At 42.8% G+C, this 22,007-nt stretch overlaps 1 protein-coding gene across 7 annotated transcripts in view; it reads right to left on the bottom strand.

Moving 5' to 3' along the window:
• The window catches only part of LOC126475236 (pyrethroid hydrolase Ces2e-like), a 212,224-nt gene that overhangs the window by 8,299 nt on the left and 181,918 nt on the right, over positions 1-22,007 (bottom strand). For 3 of the 7 annotated variants that reach the window (XM_050102921.1, XM_050102919.1, XM_050102918.1), the window contains one exon: positions 13,423-13,552. The exons of the other annotated variants lie outside the window; for them this stretch is intronic. In XM_050102921.1, coding sequence (XP_049958878.1) covers positions 13,423-13,552 — 130 coding nt within the window. The remainder of the gene's footprint in view (positions 1-13,422; positions 13,553-22,007) is intronic. 7 annotated transcript variants of the gene reach the window in all.

The following is a 22,007-nucleotide window of genomic DNA, read 5'->3' on the forward strand; positions in this document are numbered from 1 at the left end:
CGTAACGATAGTTATTACTGGAGTAGACACAAGTATTTAAGCAGCGGAAGTCACCAGTTTCTAGTCTAATTTGGGGTCTATTTACGTGTGTCGTGATAATTTACACCGTCCCATTTGCCCGTCCCTCATTATCCCGCCTTATTCCCCTTTTGTGGTTTTGGCAGCATACTTCTTTACAATTTAGGCAATTCTCAACGGTTCATGAAACGTCAGAAAGGTTAATGAAAGTTTGGGCCTTATCACTTTATTTAAATATTCTAGCGCTGCTATGAGCACTCACATGAGTACACACCACTTTATTTCAACAGTTTAATATTATGAGAGCAAGGTTCTCACTTTAAGCAATTTACAGGCCATTGCTGCTGCACCACTTCATTTAAATAATTTAATACTCACATGGCCACACTCATGTGTGGATTACATAAAGGTGTTTTAAGACAGCCGGCCGCGGTGGTCTAGCGGTTCTAGGCGCTCAGTCCGGAACAGCGCGACTGCTACGGTCGCAGGTTCGAATCCTGCCTCGGGCATGGATGTGTGTGATGTCCTTAGGTTAGTTAGGTTTAAGTAGTTCTAAGATCTAGGGGACTGATGACCACAGATGTTAAGTCCTATAGTGCTCAGAGCCATTTGAACCATTTTGTTTTAAGACAAATGGTGGGCAATGGCTTGCGCAGCCTGGTGCGCAACATCCACAAGCGTGACCAACGTGGCTGCCGCCAGTGCCATTGACGGAGAGGTTGGTCGGTTAAGTGCAGCTGTTACTTTGAGTCAGAATAGAGACTCTGGCCTAGTGTTCGAATGTGCCTGTCCAGAATCCAGAAGGTATCCCTACTACATTGACAAAATTACAGTTTCTCACTGTACGTCGCGTGCACACACTGGAATACATCCACTGAACAAAGCACGCGGTACATCTGAAGCGCATTAATGAGGATTTGAAATCCATAAAATTATCTGTTGTACCAGCTGCTCCTGGAATGACAACATTTTGAGACCCACTGCAGCAGCATCCTCTACGACGGAAAACAACTATAAAAGCTATATTTGTGAGTGTGTGTGTAAGTGTTACTTTTGTGGGAGGGATTATTCACCAGGGAAAATAACTTAGTTCTGAAGGAACTAGCTTTTCAGATATTGTGAGTAGATAGACCTGAGAGTTCTGGTGCAAAGTGGCTCGTTGCTGACATCGTCGACAAGTCAACGGAATTTCCCACTCCTCCCCTAAGACATCATGTGTTGTTGCCAGATTTTTCCCCTCTCCCTCCTCTGACACCATCTAATGCAGGTCAATTGTCCTATGTAGAAAATGGTAAGAAATTCAAAACTGAAGGGAAATTCAAAAGTAGACCAGTTGTGCTAGTGAGTATTCGCCCATTCCTGTGATGTGACTGTGGAAGTAGGACTATTGTCCTAATCATAAATTGGCAGGAAATCGAAGATCTCATGTTGATGGAAGTAGTTCACTTGTGGTAAATATAGAATTCAAGATGCCTTTTGGGTTTTGTCCCTTTGGTTTCACTCACATTTATTTCTCCTCCATGTCCAAGCCTGTCTGTCAGGCAAAAGGTGCCAGTCTGGATACGGAAAATGGAAGTAATTAGTCTGCTGACCTGCCTAGCATATTTGTTAGAAAGTACTCAGCCCTGTAGAGACCTCCAGTTCTGTTTATAACAGTCAAGTCGCTTAAAGAATTTCTGAGTTTTTCTTCTGTTGTCACCATCTATAAAGTTTAAGTTCGACAGAAAATACAAAATGGACAACACATAAGTCGTACAGCATCGAGTTATTCAAATTCAAAAATCGTAATCCCACTTTCCCCTCACCACTCTGACACCGCAGTTGAAATAATTTAACCCCCCAACCAGCTATCTTAAGTTTCAACCCCAAGAACTCACTTCTAAGTGTAAAATGGCGGGAAAATTCACAAAATTCGCTTGTCTTAAGTTTAAAAATGGCGATAAATTCAAAATCTACTCACCCTAAGTTTAAAATGATGGGAAGTCCACTAATTGTCTAAACTATAGAGCAGCACTTGATGAGAACCCCATTAGGTGTCAGAACTACAAAGCACTTGTCCTAAATTTAAAACTATAAAACACACTGATGCAGCCTGTATAATTGTCAAACACCAGTTACTGTCATGTATTGTGGAGGAAAGGATAGGAGAGGTATTCACTCGTGTCTTCACTTAAACGCCTGGGCCCCGAGCTGCGCCATACCAATACGAAAGTCGTACCGCAGGCACTAGCTTGCGCCACCTCCTGCTCATCGCACAATGTGCTGCCCTGTCCTGAGCACGCCACGTCAGATAATCAGCTCCGGCTGGCTAACCACATCAAACTCAGCACAAGTATCACTCAGAGTGCATACATGACGTCTCACGGTCCCATGTCAGCGACAGCTTTTACCTACATGCTACGAATCTGAACAGGCCGGCAGCGTGTTATCAGTTTGGAATGTGGCACATGTTTGTCGGTAACCTAATTGTAGGACAGGGCTATAGCTACGTATACGTGTCAGATGAAGATGAATTTCAATACAAGGAATCTGTTAAGTGCCTAGTTTGACATCGCTGAGGATACAGTTTGCATCCACCGCTTCTTGACTGGTGGCATACGGAACTTGCAATCCATCTTACACATTCCCAGTGTACTTACTCGTATTCCACAACTTGAAAAGGTATGATGTACATGAATACTTGATGAAAATTAATTGGTTACTGGTCTGCTGGCGTGCACTGAGTGGTATGTTTTATTTTCGAAGGAGGTTAATAAGTAATATTATACTACAGAATTTAGATTTGTACAGGCATCACTCCAAAGCTTGTCTGACACTTTGTGTCAGGAGGATATACCCTGCACAACAGAATTAAAGGATTACATTTTTGAAATCCTGTAATTCTCACCCATTTGCATGCATAAGCTCGAAATTTGACTCAAAGGCGCCTACACCTATCCTCTGTAATCGTGCAGAAGCATGGTGCCCTGCAACGTCACCCTTGGCCTGGACTACACATCAAATAACAAGCTGGAATGAGATTTCACACTGCAGCGGAGTGTGCGCTGATATGAAAGTTCCTGGCAGATTAAAACTGTGTGCCGGACCGAGACTCGAACTCGGGACCTTCGCCTTTCGTGGGCAAGTGCTCTACCAACTGAGCTACCCAAGCACGGCTCACGCCCCGTCCTCACAGCTTTACTTCTGCCAGTACCTCCTTCTGCCAGTACCTCGTCCCCTACCTTCTTTTCTTTCAGGAGTGCTAGTTCTGCTGGGTTCGCAGGAGAGCTTCTGCAAAGTTTGGAAGGTAGGGGACGAGGTACTGGCAGAAGTAAAGCTGTGAGGACGGGGCGTGAGTCGTGCTTGGGTAGCTCTTGCCCGCGAAAGGCATAGGTCCCGAGTTCGAGTCTCGGTCCGGCACACAGTTTTAATATGTCAGGAAGTTTCAAATAACAAGCTGTTGACACATGCGGAAAAAGGTCATGGCTCAGAAGTTCATGTCACGTATAAGGTAGGTTAATGATAGCATTAGCAATAAACTCCACCACAATTATGCCCAAAGCCATCGTGGACGTGCCACATAATGGGAGAGTCGTCACAGCCCCTCTTACCCACATTTTACTCCTTCTTTTGACGCCCCTGCGACAGAGGTTAGCACTGCGATACCCAGCGTTGAACTCGCGCGGTTTTCTTATGAGTGGTTATGGAAAACATTCCAGACACGCTGCCGATCAGAATCGGCAAGAAAAGTCCCCAGAGGGTGGCATTGTCGTACAATTCCTTTCCCAGCCTGCTTGTAACACCGAATCTCATTTTTCCTCCATATAATTTTTCGAAGTTCCCCTACCTCCTCAATACGAGCTTTAGCCTTCAGAGAACTGACTCGTGGATAGTTGGAATATGTTAACCGAATCAGGCTCAAGAAAGTTGTGATTACTCCTCACCTTGGTCAATTTCGGTGCTGCGGTTCTTAAATGTGTGCCGATTACAATGTCTGGTGCAGTCAGAGCAAGAAGAAGACCATGGTTGAATAAAAGAACAATCCTTTAGTAGGATCGCTTTATTTTTTCATTAGACCCACAAAATATTAGATACAGGCTCCCAGGTAGATGCTATTTTCCTTGACTTCCGGAAGGCGTTCGATACATTTGCGCACTGTCGCCTGATAAACAAAGTAAGAGCCTACGGAATATCAGACCAACTGTGTGCCTGGATTGAAGAGTTCTTAACAAACAGAACACAGCATGTTGTTCTCAATGGAGAGACGTCTACAGACGCTAAAGTAACCTCTGGCGTGCCACAGGGGAGTGTTATGAGACCATTTCTTTTCACTATATATATAAATGACCTAGTAGATAGTGTCGGAAGTTCCATGCGGCTTTTCGCGGATGGTGCTGTAGTATACAGAGAAGTTGCATCGTTAGAAAATTGTAGCGAAATGTAGGAAGATCTGCAGCGGATAGGCACTTGGTGCAGGGAGTGGCAACTGACACTTTACATAGACAAATGTAACATATTGCGAATACATAGAAAGAAGGATCCTTTATTGTATGATTATATGATAGCGGAACAAACACTGGTAGCAGTTACTTCTGTAAAATATCTGGGAGTATGCGTGCGGAACGATTTGAAGTGGAATGATCATATAAAATTAATTGTTGGTAAGGCGGATACCAGGTTGAGATTCATTGGGAGAGTCCTTAGAAAATGTAGTCCATCAACAAAGGAGGTGGCTTACAAAACACTCGTTCGACCTATACTTGAGTATTGCTCATCAGTGTGGGATCCGTACCAGATCGGGTTGACAGAGGAGATAGAGAAGATCCAAAAAAGAGCGGCGCGTTTCATCACAGGGTTATTTGGTAACAGTGATAGCGTTACGGAGGTGTTTAGCAAACTCAAGTGGCAGACTCTGCAAGAGAGGCGCTCTGCACGAGTTTATTCACTGAAGAGCCAAAGAAACTGGTACACCTCCCTAATACCGTGTGAGGCTCTCTTGAGCATGCGGAATTGCCGCAGCACGACGTGGCATGGACTCGACTAATGTCTGTAGTAGTGCTGGAGAGAACTGACATCATGAATCCTGCAGGGCTCTCGATAAATCCGTAAGAGGACGAGAAGGTGGAGATTTCTATTGAACAGCACGTTGCAAGGCATCCTAGATAAGCTCAATAATGTTCATGTCTGGGGAGTTTGGTGGCCAGTGGAAGTATTTAAACTCAGAAAGTGTCCCTGGAGCTAATCTGTAGCTATTCCAGATGTGTGGGGCGTCGCATTGTCCTGCTGGAACTGACGAAGTCCGTCGGAGTGCACAATGGACACGAATGGATGCAAATGATCAGACAGGATGCTTATGTACGTGTCACCTGTCAAGAGTCGTATGTAGGTGTTCCAGCGGCCCCATATCACTCCAACTACGCACGCCCCATAGCATTAAACAACCTCCACCAGCTTGAACAGTCCCCTGTTGATATGCAGTGTCCATGGTTTCATGAGGTTGTCTACATACCCGTACATGTCCATCTGCTCGACACAATTTGTTCAAACCAAGTTCAAAATTGCACTGATTTTTATGTCTGGTTTCAACCAACTTTCGGTCGTAATACAATATTGACATTGCTACTGTTTATTTCGGAGAGTAACTCGGGGATCTTGCTACAGACACTTCGACAATTTCAAACATGAGATTAAGCATATTTAAATCCTTTGGAACGATCTGTTTAGGCGAACTAACAATTTTTACTGTTGGCACACCCACTTCAGTGACATGAACTGGTAATTTTTTAGGCCAACGGTTTGTTTCCCATGGGGAGGAATCTAATCTAAAGAACCCCCATGTGCACGCCACAATAACTGTGCTACCCATGTAGCTGCTTCCTGTGTGTAATACACCCCTAATCTATCGAGGGACGTCCTACAATCTTCCACCCCATAGCGTAGGTCGAGGAGTCTACAACCATTTTAGTCACAGAGTCGACGTAGCCTCTGGTTTAGATTCTCCACTCGATTCCAAACCAGAGGACCCCAGTCCACCCTGGGTACAATGCTGCAGATCGTCAACTTGGTTGCCACTTCTCGAGAGATGGAGGCCGCCTTTGCCAATTTAGCCAGCCGTCGAAAGGACCCAAGGATTTCCTCGGAACCCCGACGACAGGCGTCGTTGGTGCCGACATGTGCAACAATCTGCAGCTGGCTGCACCCACACTCTCGATAGCCCCCGGAAGAGCCACTTCCACATCCCAGACAAGGCCCCCGAGCAAGCACACCGAGTGAACGTGGACTTCTTCGCCGCCCTAGCCACTATGTTCCTGAGGGGCTCTATGACCCGCCTAACATTGGAGCTCCCAATAACTAACAAACTCCTACCCCCACATGCCCGTCCGGACCTTGCTGAAGGAGGGGCCACTATTCTGGCAGAAGGTGCATTCTAATTCGGCCCAGCCCTCCCCCAGCATCAGATATCACACTGAATCTATTAGAAAAGTGCATGGGATTTGGCAGGAGCCTACGTCCCCCATGCAGCCTTCGCCTTGAGGCTCAAGATCTTGACACAGTCCACCACCCACACTGAGGTGAGAGTGGGCCGGCCGGCTCAGTCGCACCTGAGGACGGCTCAGTGACACAGAGCTGTGACATCCCCCCCTGCACACCTAGTACAGCAGGGACTACCCCAGGCACCCCATCCCCAACGCATCCCAAGGTGGCACTCTGGCGCTTGTTGACTGTGGCTAACAAAGCTTCCAGCTGCGTTTGGACTGTGGCCAACTCCTCCTGCATCCGCACAGAACAGACACAGTCCCTATCCATGTAGCTAATAACTGTTTTACTATAAAAACTTAAGGAAATCTACTGCCACACAAGGTTAACAGCTACACTCTAGTTGGCACAAAGGACACTCAATAATGAAAATAAAAATTTGTGGCAGAAACTAGATCTTGTGCTTATTTTCCTGCTAGGGGCTATTTAGTGAATACTAATGAATAAGACAGTGACCTGCAGTAAACTGCTATGGGCTATCTAGTGAATATTATTAACGAATTAAACAATGACCTACGGTAAGCTGCACCTACTGATTATCCCTCGTATTTGTGATTTAAACAAGCGTTTACGTACACGCGAAAGTGACCTTATAAAACTATAAAAACTGCTACCTTAAATGTACCGAGTCTAAATGACACTAATAAACGTAAATATTGAGTATTTTATACTGACAGATGCAGGTACAAAACAAAACATTTTAGTAACAATAAGAGTTCAGAATGTAAAGCACAAATACGAACTCTACTTTATAGGAACCGATGGGCTTACAGTGCACGATAACTAAAACCCACAACAGGCTTAGGAATTTAAGGAGACGGCGAGGTGAGTTTTAGCTTTCTGCTAACTAAACTGTATGTAAGAAGGGCTCAGAAGTTGTATTGTAACACTGATTTACTCAGATATTCTAGTGTAATACTACTTTACCACTATTTTACGTTTGCTTAACTGTTAACGGTCGCAGGTTGCGCTAGTCAAACGTAAACAAGTGAGGTTAGAATTCACGGTCACTATCACTATTCCTAATAAAAAGTTTAAAAACTGCTACCTTCAATGTATCGAGTCTAATAAACGTGAATACTGAGTATTGTACACTAATTTAAACTGATTAACCCTCGTATTTATAATATGAATAAACGTTTACTTACACGCGAAAAATGGCCTAGTAAAACATATTCCACAACTTGGTATGGCCCTCGACATTTTGCATAAAATTTCTTCGTCTTCTCCTTTGGAGTGTAGAAAATTGACAAAATTACCCATTGGCCAGCCATGTACTGCGGCATTCTTGCTTTACGGCTCACCGCTTTTTCTTCCTTTTCTAGCGCCTACGTATTAGCTCTGCGCACCCTGCCCCATAGCTCTCTCATCATTCTAGTAACCTCTTTAAAAAATTCTCCTGTGACGGCATCTTATGGCCATATGCACTAAAATGACAAAGAAACAGCTGTAGGCATCGTATTCAAGTACAAAGATATGTAAACAGGCAGGATCTGTGGTCGGCAACTCCTATATGAGACAAGTATCTGGCACAGTTTTTAGATCGGTGACTGCTCCTACAATAGCAGGTTAACAAGACTGAAGTGAGTCTGCACGTGGTATTAGAGTCGGCGCACCAGCGATGGGACACAGTATCTCCGAGGAAGCGATGAAGTGGGGATTTTCCTGTACGACTATTTCACGAGTGTACCGTGAATATCAGGGATCTCGGGAAAACGTCAAATCTTGGACATCGTTGCGGCCGGAAAAAAATCCTGCAAGAATGGAACCAACGACGATTGAAGAGAATCGCTCAACGTGGCAGAAGTGCAACCCTTCCCCAAATTGCTGCAGATCTCAATGATGGGCCATCAACAAGTACCAGCGTGCCAACTATTCAACGAAACATCGACTTGGGCTTTTGGAGCCGCAGGTCCGTTCGTGTACATTTGATGACTGCACGACACAAAGCTTTACACCTCGTCTGTGCCCGTCAACACCGAGATTGGACTGTTGATGACTGGAAACATGTTGCCTGGTCGGACGAGTGTTGTTTCAAATTGTATTGAGCGGATGGACGTGTACGGGTATGTAGACAATCTTATGACTCCGTGGACCCTGCATGTCAGCAGGGGACTGTTCAAGCTGGTGGAGGTTCTGTAATGCTACGGGGCGTGCGTAGTTGGAGTGATATGGGGCCGCTGGAACACCTACATACGACTCTTGACAGGTGACACGTACATAAGCATCCTGTCTGATCATCTGCATCCATTCGTGTCCATTGTGCACTCCGACGGACTTCGGCAATTCCAGCAGGACAATGCGACGCCCCACACGTCTGGAATAGCTACAGATTAGCTCCAGGGACACTTTCTGAGTTTAAATACTTCCACTGGCCACCAAACTCCTCAGACATGAACATCATTGAGCATATCTAGGATGCCTTGCAACATGCTGTTCAATAGAAATCTCCACGCCTTAGTACTGTCACGGATTTATGGATATCCCTGCATGATTCATAGGGTCAATTCCCTCCAGCGCTACTACAGACATTAGTCGAGTCCATGCCATGTCGTGTGGTGGCACTTCTGCCTGCCCCCGGGGATCTCTAAATGATATTAGGCAGGTGTACCAGTTTCTTTGGCTCTTCAGTGTACTACCTCATACGCTGACAATCTTACATTCGTGTGCTGCTTCTAGTTGTATGCTGAGACCGACTTAAAGAGACATTCCAATTGGTACACTGTGCGTACACATACTGTAGGATCCTAACATTTTCTCCATAGTTCTATGAACCTTTTCCACTCTTCCATTAACTTGAGGATGTAGAGGACAAGTTTTCAGTTTCTTCACACAGCAGCTGACACAGTTCTTTGAACAAATCTGATATAAAGTTGGTTCTCTTGTCAGTCGCTATCGTCTCAGCTACCCTGAACTTCAGAGTCCAATTGTTTACTAACACTTGTCCTACTGTTGCTACCTGTGGGTCTTGACCATTTACATTTATCTGGAAAAAATGGTCTAAAATCGCGAGTACAAAATTGTTACCTGCAGGCGACTTGTTGAAAGGATGTAAAACATCAGTGAGCGATTGAATAGATGCTAATATTTCACATAACCTTTGCAATGGTCCTCTTGTCCGACACAAATCCTCTCTTGTGCACAGTATATGCAATTCCGCACATATTGACCCATGTCCGCCTTGCTATTCCTCCATATCTCACATGACCCGTTAACATGTGATCATGCATCTCTCTTAATAATTTCTCTCTCAGTTTGGTTGGTACCACCAATCAAGATCGCAGGTAGTTTCTCTGCACAGAACTCATTCTGAAAACAAAACTGTGACTATTTATGTAACAGTTTACATTCGTCATCCATTTCCTGTGCTGTGTGCTGTTTCTGAAGCTCATTGTCTCCTGTTTGTAATACCACTACTTTCCTACTTAATCAAGCTGCATTCCCTTGTTTCTTTCCAGGTTTATGTACAAACTCAAGATGAAACACACTCAATGGTACGGCACATTGTCTCAGCCTGCTATATGGAACCTTCAACCCCAGCAACAATTTCAACGCTGCGTGGTCTGTCACCATTTGGAACTTCTTTCCATAGAGATAACACTTTATGTAAGTGATTCCATAAATAAGCCGCCACATTTCCTATCACGTCGTGTAGTAGTTCTTCTCTGTCTCTGTGGAGTAGTTCTCCTCGTCTGTCATGCATTGGCCAGCAGATATTCCATCTCCTCAATCTCCTGACTCAGCATAGAACTGAGTGCATGACTGGATACACCGCATGACAGAATGAATTCTTTATTGAAATTTGGAAACACAAAGACCGAACTCGTCGTCAGAGCTTATTTCCGCCTCTGAAAAGCACATTGACAATCCTCTGAGCATACAAAATCTGAATTTCTTTCCAGCAATTGGAATAATGTCCTTGCAGTACCTACAAACCCTTTTATGAACCTTCTTATAATAATTCGTAATGCCAAGGTACGATTGCAGTTTCTTTGACGATTCAGGTACAGGATATTCATGTTCAGCTTTAACTAAACTTGGGTCCATCTCAATCCCATCCTTAATAAGACCGTGACCAAGGTATTCCACCTCTTCTAGCACAAAATTACGCTTCCTGTACTCAAAATTGAACCTGCTCAACCTTAAGAATACCTCCCTTAGGTGTTTTATGTGCTGCTCCATGTCACTTGCAAAGACGATTCAAGATACACCATGCGCTTATGTGTTTTTAAACCTCTCAGAACCCCGTTCAGCAATCTCTAAAACGTTGCAGGTGCGTTTTTCACTCCAAAAGGCATCCTCCAGAACTGATAATGTTCCCAAGGTGAAGAAAATGCTGCTAGTAGTCAGTCCTCTGGAGCTACTTCCAGTTGATAGGAGCTGCTTTTTGAGTCCATCGTTGAAAAATATTTGCAATTGCCTAAACACTATATAGTTTCTATGATGTTCAGCAAAGATTAGGCAGCAATTACAGTCTTGGCTTTTAGCTGTCGATAATCGCAACAAAACCTGTGTTTTCGTGATTCCTCTTCTGATATTTTTGGGAATCCCGACAAATTGTCCCCTATCCTCAATAATCTCATCCTTTATCTGCTGAGTGACGATTTCCTCGAGAATTGGCTGCAATTACCTCAGTAACCTATGTGGTTTGCGGTAAATCAGTGATTCATTTACTGTTAGTGTTTGGTACTGCATAATATGCAATGGTGGCAACAGTCCTTTTGGAAAAAAGAAATCCTTAAATTCCAACAGTAATTATTCCACTTGTTTCTTACTCTTCCAGGATATCCATGTAAGGTATTAACAACCTTTGTGTTATCCTTAAATCAATGGAACTGAAATTATGCACTAACACAGGTACCATTTTTTCCGCATTTACCTATTGTTTGCATACAGCCCTTCTTTTCACTAATCAACCTGTCTAATCCAACACTTCATTTACTTCCAACGGTTGTACCATACAATATCCTTACCGGTAGCCTAGACTTTACATTAACTCAGAGTGATTTCCCAGTACTGCTGGGTACCCAGTTGTGTCAATCGAGCCTTAGTGTGATTGTTCATGGTTTAAGCGGTTTGTCATACTCAATAGATTTCCCTTGTGGTATCGCTACAAAAGCAACGGTTTCGGCCAACTCAAACATTTTCCATCAAGTTCCACCACAAGTTCAATTTTGGCCCAATGCTGATGCAGGAAATTCAACCCCAGAATCATCTCATAACCCTCAATTACATGTGGCACAGGTTTTACACATTGTCTGACTTGAACTGTACCCAGGCAAAAATCTATATTCACTAATCCCGACAGTCAACAGTGTGAAATCTTTATTCCCCATTCCATGCAATCTATACCCTGTTGGGTTTCACTGTTTATGTTCCACCAGGTGCCACTGGCAACCGACATATATGCCTCTGTGCCCAATAACAACCTGCAATTCTTCTTCCGCGCTACTAATTTCACCGCACCATCCACGCCTGAGTACGACTCTGCAGTACATAATTTTACTGGGAATGCCTGTAATTGTACCTCAGGTTCCCTTTGGCATTTAACGTCCTTACAGCCTCCCGTAAAATTGCTTTATTCACCATAGCGTCATGCCCCAAATCGTATGTACAACCGTTAACATCTCTTATCCTATCCGCATAATCTAGTGATTCACCACGCTTTGTTGCCACGCCCAACTGTTCTCTAAAATGTTTGGCAGTGTTATGCTTCCTATACCTTTGAACAACTCACTTTTAAATTCTTCAAAACTTTCAGTTCCCTTGTGGGCTTTCACTTTTCCAGTTAATCTTAATTTTGCTACCCACAAAATTCCTTGGCAGACTGTAACTCCATCTCTGTCCAGTTCCTAAGATCCTCCACAAAAGCTACCACATTCTAGGTTGAGCCACAAGAGAAAGGAACAACTAAACTCACAGCTGGCAAATCTACATTTTGCTGTCTCGACTGTGCTTCTAATAGACCATGTATCTCCCTGTTAACTACTGTTAATCGTACAAGCCTTTCCAATACTACATGAAAAGCATTCGGGTTGAGAGAGAGGTGATGGGGGTACAGAATGATTGGCGGGTCATGGTTTTAGGGATGCGTTTGGACCCTCATGATAAAGAAAAAGGTGGACCCTATATTGAAGTGGGAAAAACAAACTTCCAATTCTTATAAAAGCTGTGAAACAATGTGTGAGGTTTCACGCATCTTTGTTCACGAACTGATGCCTACAGTAGTCCAGTAGAGCGGGCTGGAGATTGTGATGGAGTAGTAAAAAGGGTTGAGTGCACGGCAGGGGACACTTGGCTGGTGACATGTGACTCGCACATATACTGATATTACTGGAACTGAATCACAAGAAAATTACATATTTTTATTATGTTTCTGTTTGAAAGCAATGAAATATAAGTGCTGTGATTATTTTATATGAGGAACGAAAATATTTGTAGGGTATTCGTTCCTAAATATGGTGTTTTTTGCCCATAAATGAAAATTCTATTTGCAGCTGATGCAATGTGAGATACGTTACGATCCATAAAAGATTATTTGCAGTACCGGACTATGTGAAGTTGTCTAGAGTGAAGTTATTTCCTTCTGAGATTGGTTAGATCGACATTAGTGACGATGTTGGTTAGTGGTGTAGCCACTACGAAGAGATTTAGTGACTGAGTAGCTCAAAGAGGACCTGGTATAGTAAGAAAGCGCAAAATTAGATAAAGAAATGGATGGGTCAGCCTCTAGGCAGTGGGGCATTTTGACCGTTGATGACTTTTTCCAGACTAGATCTTGTGGTAAACATGGCTGCAAAGTTAGTAGTACATTTAAACTCAATTTTCATCACTTATCAGCAGATGGCCTAGGTGTAAACACGTTACCTTGAAGTTCTTTGTACTTACCCCATTCTGTGGCATTCACATGCTCACCGCGGTAATCAAACTCATAATAGAACACTGGCAAGTCAGTGATTTCAGTCACTTTCCGTACGAGAGCGTCAGCTGCCTCGAAACTTCCCTTGTCGATGTTGAACTGTTTCAAGGAAAGAGAAGTCAATTGTAACACAGGGACACTGAGATGAATAAGACAAATTTTGCACTTTATATGCAATAATTGTGAGGTTATCTTAAGACCACATTTAGCTTCACATGTACCAAATGAAACTGCTGTTGTTGTTGTTGTGGTCTTCAGTCCTGAGACGTTTGATGCAGCTCTCCATGCTACTCTATCCTGTGCAAGTTTCTTCATCTCCCAGTAACTACTGCAACCTACATTCTTCTGAATCTGCTTAGTGTATTCATCTCTTGGCCTCCCTCTACGATTTTTACCGCCCCACGCTGCCCTCCAATACTAAATTTGTGATCCCTTGATGCCTCAGAACATGTCCTACCAACTGATCCCTTCTTCTAGTCAAGTTGTGCCACAAACTCCTCTTCTCCCCAATCCTATTCAATACCTCCTCGCCGGCCGGAGTGGCCATGTGGTTCTAGGCGCTACAGTCTGGAACCGAGCGACCGCTACGGTCGCAGGTTCGAATCCTGCCTCGGGCATTGATGTGTGTGATGTCCTTAGGTTAGTTAGGTTTGATTAGTTCTAAGTTCTAGGTGACTGATGACCTCAGAAGTTAAGTCGCATTGTGCTCAGAGCCATTTGAACCATTTGAATACCTCCTCATTACTTATGTGATCTACCCATCTAATCTTCAGCATTCTTCTGTAGCACCACATTTCAGAAGCTTCTATTCTCTTCTTGTCCAAACTATTTATCGTCCATGTTTCACTTCCAAACATGGATGACTACACTCCGTACAAATACTTTCAGAAACGACTTCCTGACACTTAAATCTATACTCGATGTTAACAAATTTCTCTTCTTCAGAAACGCTTTCCTTACCATTGGCTGTCTACATTTTATATCCTCTCTACTTCGACCATCATCAGTTATTTTGCTCCCCAAATAGCAAAACTCCTTTACTACTTTAAGTGTCTCATTCCCTAATCTAATTCCCTCAGCATCACCCAACTTAATTCGACTACATCCTATTATCCTCGTTTTGCTTTTTTTGATGTTCATCTTATATCCTCTTTTCAAGACACTGTCCATTGCGTTCAACCGCTCTTCCAGGTCCTTTGGTGACAGAATTACAATGTCATCGGCGAACCTCAAAGTTTTTATTCCTTCTCCATGGATTTTAATTGCTACTCCGAATTTTTCTTTTGTTTCCTTTACTGCTTGCTCAATATACAGATTTAATAACATCGAGGAGAGGCAACAACCCTGTCTCACTCCCTTCCCGACCACTGCTTCCCTTTCATGCCCCTTGTCTGTTATAACTGCCATCTGGTTTCTGTACAAATTGAAAATAGCCTTTCGCTCCCTGTATTTTACCCCTGTCACCTTCAGAATTTGAAAGAGAGTATTCCAGTCAACATTGTCAAAAGCTTTCTCTAAGTCTACAAATGCTAGAAACGTAGGTTTGGCTTTCCTTAATCTTTCTTCTAAGATAAGTCGTAGGGTCAGTATTGCCTCACGTGTTCCAATATTTTTACGGAATCCAAACTGATCTTCCCCGAGGTCGGCTTCTACTAGTTTTTCCATTCGTCTGTAAGGAATTCGCGTTAGTATTTTGCAGCCGTGACATATTAAACTGATAGTTCGGCAACTTTCACATCTGTCAACACCTGCTTTCTTTGGGATTGTAATTATTATATACTTCCAGAATGAGATTTTCACTCTGCAGCGGAGTGTGCGCTGATATGAAACTTCCTGGCAGATTAAAACTGTGTGCCCGACCGAGACTCGAACTCGGGACCTTGCCCGCGAAAGGCAAAGGTCCCGAGTTCGAGTCTCGGTCGGGCACACAGTTTTAATCTGCCAGGAAGTTTTTATTATATACTTCCTGAAGTCTGAGGGTATTTCACCTGTCTCATACATCTTGCTCACCAGATGGTAGAGTTTTGTCAGGATGGCTCTCCCAAATGAAACTATGGAACGTATTTGCATTCCATGGGCATTTGTCTAGTAAAACAGCTCTTACGTAAATTGTAATGGCGGCAGGATTGCATTTTGAGTTCGCAATTACGAGATTTTCGGTAAAATAGACACATAAGAATCGAGGGGCACGAAAGGGAAGCAATTGTTGAGAAGGGAGTGAGACAGGATTGTAGCCTGTCACCGATGTTATTCAATCTGTATACTGAGCAAGCAGTAAAGGAAACAAAAGAAAAATTTGGAGTAGGAATTAAGGTCGAGGGAGAAGAAATAAAAACTTTGAGTTTGCCGATGACATTATAATTCCGACAGTGATTGCAAAGGGCTCTGAAGGGCAGTTGAACGGAATGGACAATGTCTTGAAAGGAGGATATAAGATGAACATAAACAAAAGCAAAACGAGGGTAATGGAATGTAGTCGAATTAAATCAGGTGATGCTGAGGGAATTAGATTAGGAAATGAGACACTTAAAGTAGTAAATGAGTTTTGCTATTAGGGAAGCAAAATATCGGATGATGGTCTGAGGAGGGTGGATATAAAATTTAGACTGGTAATGGCAAGAAAAGCGTTTTTGAAGAAGAGAAATTTGTTAACATCGAGTATAGATTTAAGTGTCAGGAAGTCGTTTCTGAAAGTATTTGTATGGAGTGTAGCCATGTATGGAAGTGAAACATGGACGATAAATAGTTTGGACATGAAGGGAATAGAAGCTTTCGAAATGTGGTGCTACAGAAGAATGCTGAAGATTAGTTGGGTAGATCACGTAACTAACCAGGAGGTACTGAATAGAATTGGGGAGAAGAGAAATTCGTGGTACAGCCTGATCGGTTAGTAGGACACATTCTGAGGCATCAAGGGATTACCAGTTTAATACTGGAGGGAAGTGGGGGGGGGATCGTAGAGGGAGACGAAGGAAAGAATATGTAAGCTGATTCAGAGGGATGGATGTAGGTTCCACTAGTTACTCGGAGACAAAGAGGCTTGCACAGGATAGAGAAACATGGAGATCTGCGTCAAACCAGTCTTTGGACTGAAGACCACAACAACAAAGGCACATCCTGATGTTTCATATGACCCCATAGAAAGAAATCCACTGGTTTCACCTCTAGAGATCAAAGTGTTAAGAGCTGAACACAGCGTCGGCATGTCCAGTGCGACCAATCCTAAAATTTGGAAGATGTTGATCTAAAAATGTGCGAACATCCATATCATTATCACACCCATAAAGATCAAAATGTTGAACGGCTTTTTACATCCCACAAAATTCTCAGCTATACATCGCAAGGAATTATATAGTTATAGCACTTTGTATTACATATATTCATTTTGTGTTGTAGTGTATAACACACGAATGTGGCAGACAGTCGCAGATTCAGAACCATCAAAATTCTTTAAAATATATACACTGCCTGACAAAAAAGTGACTCGCCCAGAAGGAGAGGAGGAAACGAAAACAAAATTCATGGTTTGAGGGGGTACGCGATGTTTTAGCGATTAGAAAATCGGATCAGAATCAGAAAGAACTTGGCAACATTAGCCCACTTATGACTATGACGTTACACCTCCTTTGACGTGGGTGATGCACTGATTCTGTTGAGGAGAGTGCCATAAAACCTGCTCACAACTGTTGTAATTGCTTCTTGGTATATTGGGTACTGGCACTGGGACTGAGTTTATGTCCGAGGTGGTCCCACAAAAGTTCTATCAGGAACAGATCTGAGGATCTTGCTGACCAAGGGAGTTCCACAACATCTTTCAGACAATACATAAAGCTACGTGCCATGTGACGACGAGCATTGGCCTATTGAAAAATGACACTGCGATGCTGTCAGATGAGAGGTCAACCATGAGGACACAGGATGTCCGTGACCTACTATTGCGCCGAGAGAGCTGCTTCTACCACAACCATTCGTGCACTGATGTCATAGCCGATGGGTCCCCATAGCATGACGCTGTGTCTCTCTAGAACATTGGAAGAATGGGACGTTTCACAAGGTCACCACCATATTCAGCGACGAGTCTCCGCTGATAAAAATACGATGCCATTCATCAGCAGTCCATTTTTTCTGGTCACTCTGCTGCAGCTGCATACACAGCTCTTTGTGTTGTGGTGCTGACAGGAGCCTAAGCGCTGGATGGTAATTCCTTAGTCCAGCTGTTGCTAGTCTGCAACCAATGGTGTGGGATGAGACAGAATCTTGCACGAAGTGCATTAATTTTTTCTGGATGTAAAGGGGTTATGATGGCGTACAAAATTATGGGGCTTCTTTGTGGTGGTCTACCAGAATTTTATCGACGAGTAGACCAACCTTCACATTCCCATGTAGTCCAATATAAGGCCACTGTCGCACTCGAATTCTCCCCAAAGAATTAGATATTGCGTGATTCGACCAGCCGACCAAATAGAGACCCACAGTGGGATCCCTTTCAAACTCCGTCAGGTACTGATAACGCTGTCTCACATGCGTATGCAGCTTCTTCGTGTTCCTGACGGCAATAAACCAACATCTGACACTGTTCACGCCCCTTGTTACCAGACTTGGTAACAAAATGAAGCATTAGCAACATTACAGCACTCTGATGGTCGTCCCACCTATTGCAGAGAATTGCAGCTCTGATCATTTACACACCAGCTGATTATATGTTCGTTTTCGAAGTTCCACTGAGATCCTATCGTGGTTCCTGGGTGTTTCACTTTTTTGGCAACGTGAGCGTACAAACTGTGGCAGGAAATTAGAGTGGCAGTTTGCCGCCACAGACCACGTGGCTGGCGGTTGCTACCGTGCCGTGGCGAGTGGCTAGCGTGTACGCGGCGTTGGAAAAACCCGAGTGGACGCTCAGCAGGGGCGCATATGGCCGTATTGGCGCCCTTAGAGAAATTTATATGCCACAGAAAAATTGACAAAAACAAAACTAAGAGTGATACGGAGTTGCCAGTTGGCACTCATGGACAGAAAAATATGTAAAGCTAAATCATCTAGCCACGCCACAAAAGTATGTAATAGTTTAAAAGTTATTGTCTAAAAAACTGTAAATTTATGAAAGTTCAAAAGCTAATATCGCGGCAACATTTTGGCCGATTAATATAAATATAGTGTCTACGGATGCGGCTAATAGAGCTGCATTGAGAAATCATAGCCGATTTAGCAGAATCTGTACCATTTTTGAATAAGAGGTCGGAATGTGGGACCCGACTGAGAGAGACTGTGTTTTTAGTAATTAATATATTTGAAGAGACGAAACTGGCGGCAGCATTCTAAAGTTTAAAGAGGTAGATGAGTAATTAAGTATGTATTTTTATTTGTTTATTTATGTTAAGTATCAAAAATCCGGGAAAAGCAATATCACGCCACAAGAACATTATTTGTGGAACAACGGTGGCAGGTACAGAAAACTGGACCTTAAATTGTTATTGCCCGGAAAATTTCCATATTTTTCATTATATCATATATGTTTTTGTGTTTAGTTTTAGAATATTCACAATCTTTGTCAAACATTGTATTGAGTTAGACAGTCTTTGATGACTGGACAGTTGGCTCTGGACGACGCTAAGAGCCGGACGTGCCGCGCATCAGGGGCGAGTAGTGGGTTGGTAGCCACGTTCGAAAGCGATCATGTGGAGCTCAAATAGTGTTTTAGGACAGCAGACAAGAGTGTATTTTGTGAATTGTGAACAGACTGTCGAGTGCCATCATCGCGACAAATGAATTTTATAGTGAAGTGTTGTAGCATCGGTTGTTAAAGGCCGCTCTTACATAACAGCCCCTCAGACTCATTTAAGTGTTTAGTAAATACATTGAAGAAAAATGAACCACTTGCTCAAATTATAAATCAACGTGAGTGACTCAATATTTTAAATTTCACCGCAATACCTGCGTCCATTGCTTTTTGTATTATCTTGTTAATAATAGATTTCAGCTATCAGTCGCCCTTTTTAAATTTTATTGGCAGATCCAAATTTCAGCTAGAAACTAGCCATTCTCAATGCACTATCATTGTTGACCAATGCATGAAATGCCTGTTGGTCGGACTTCATCCACGGTTCATTCAATACTACAGCAGTAGAGATAGAGCATTGAGAATGGCTAGTTTCTAGCTGAAATCTAAATCTGCCAATAAAATTTAAAAAGGACGACTGATAGCTGAAATCTATTATTTACAAGTCAATAGCCTTTTGAACTGAAGGTAACCTGATGAAGGTTTTTTTTGTATTTTATTTCATCGTAAAAACTGAATTTACGACAGGTGTGAGCTGGCACCCAAAGACGAAAAACGTAGCCAAACATTGAGACCAGCCACATCTCCGGGCCGCTCAGTGTAATATATATATACATATTCGTGCCATAGCAAGTTGTGGCTCGAGCCAAAATTTTAAAACTTCAATGTGCAATGCCCAGTACAGTTATTTCAAGCAGTGTAGATCTCGTCTTTTTTCAGGTCAATATTTCCTCCACCCCAGGTTCACATTTAAAGGTAATACGGGTTATCACAATTACTACGGTAAGAATTTTATTTTGTAAAGTTTGCAAGGACATACATTCTCCTGAAACTTTTTCTAAACTGTCAGTGGTTTCTTATTACACGACCACAACGTCGACGGCACATTAAATCATAATTGGCCATCCTGCTTTCCTTCTTGTGGTAGCACATGGATTCTTGCATGAGTGTAAAAATGCATAATGTTTTATTTTTTCAAAAAAAAGATAAATAAAGTAACAGTTGCACACACTGAGTATCTGACGTTCTGAAATTTTCTGTCCTGATTTTTCTCCTGATTTATTAAAATACTAGGATGATTTATTGCAGTTTTGGAGCCCTTGAATCTACATCTACACCTATGCGGCTGTTCTGCAAATAGTGGTGATGCGACACATTATTAGAGAAATTAATCTCCCGTGAGATTTTCTTTTAAATTAAAATCGAAAAACATCAAAAATAACTTAATTGCATGGTAGAGGTTCATGGAACCACCTTCACACTAATTCACTATTATTCCATTCTCGAACAGCGCGTGGAAAAAACGAACATCTTTATCATTCCGTGAGAGCTATTATCTATCTTATTTTATGATGAGGATCGTTTCTCTCTATGTAAGTCGGTGTTAACTAAATATATTCGCATTCTGAGGAGAAAGTTGGTGATCGGAATTTCCTGGGAAGATCCCTCAGCAACGAAAAACGCCTTTTTTGAAATTTATTTCCACCCCAAAATCCTGTATCATGGCCGTGACACTCTCTCTCCTATTACTTGATAATATAAAATGTGCTGCCTTTCTTTGAACGGTCTTTATGTACTCCGTTAATTCTGTCTGTTGAGGGTCTCACACCGCGCAGCAGTACTCCGAAAGAAGACGGACAAGCGTAGTGCAGGCACTCTCTTCAGTAGATCTGTTGCATCTTCTAAGTGTTCTGCCAATATACTCAGTCTTTGGTTCACCTTCCTACAACATTTTTGTATGTTCTTTCCAAATTAAGTTATTCGTAATTTTAATTCCTAGGTATTTAGTTGAATCGGCCGACAGATTTGTTTGATTTATCATGTAACCGAAGTTTAACGAATTCCTTTTAGCACTCATGTGGATGACCACACACTTTTCATTATTTAGGGTTAATTGCTAATTTTCGCTCCATACAGATATCTAAATCGTTTTGCAAATTACCCTCTAGCATCTTCAGTGCCACGTAGGTTCAGGGTCGCAAGTGCTGCATGACTGGTAGCTCGTATTCCTATGTTCGCGAACCTCATGTATTTAGTCTTCATACCGAATTTCAGACGTAGGATATACTAGTTTTTTTTTTAATTCTTCGTGTGTTTCCCTCTGGTGTTACAACTTATTTTGTTAGTAAGCCACAGCAATGGCGCATCACAAGCTCTCGTCACGCACAGGCTTTTTCTGTAACTGTGACTCTGAACCTTCCATCCATTTTCCGCAGCGGTCTTGTGCCGATAAGTGCGAACGAACTACAAACGTTCCTGATCGATCGTCATAACCAGTTTCCTCTTCAGCGAATAGAAGCTATAACTGGTGTAAATCTGTTTGACGGACCGAGAGTCGACCCTAGGACCCTTACATTTCGTGCTCTACCCAATGGGCTATACATGGACGACTCACGACGCGCCCCCACAGTTTTACTTCTGCCTGTACTTCTCTCCTACAATCCAAACATATGCTGGTTGTCAGTCGTACTAGTGTAGCTCAGTCGGCAGACTTTCCCGCGAAATGCAAAGGTCCTAGGCTCGACTCCCGGTCCGTCACACAGTTTTAATCTGCCAGGAAGTTCCAATTCAGCACACATTCCGCCGCAGAGTGAAAATTCATTTGGGAAGCTGTTAGCGACAAAAGAATGCCTCAGCATACTTTATTATTTTTACGACACCCTTTCTACTACGTAGATTTTTTTAACAATTTTCATTGTCCACTCTATGGTCGGATGCTAAAATCCAGCCCATTGTAGAATACATTTTCTATCAACAAAATACCTGGCGAGCTGTTAG

Source organism: Schistocerca serialis, chromosome 4 (genome assembly GCF_023864345.2).
Source record: "Schistocerca serialis cubense isolate TAMUIC-IGC-003099 chromosome 4, iqSchSeri2.2, whole genome shotgun sequence".
Lineage (NCBI taxonomy): Eukaryota > Metazoa > Arthropoda > Insecta > Orthoptera > Acrididae > Schistocerca > Schistocerca serialis.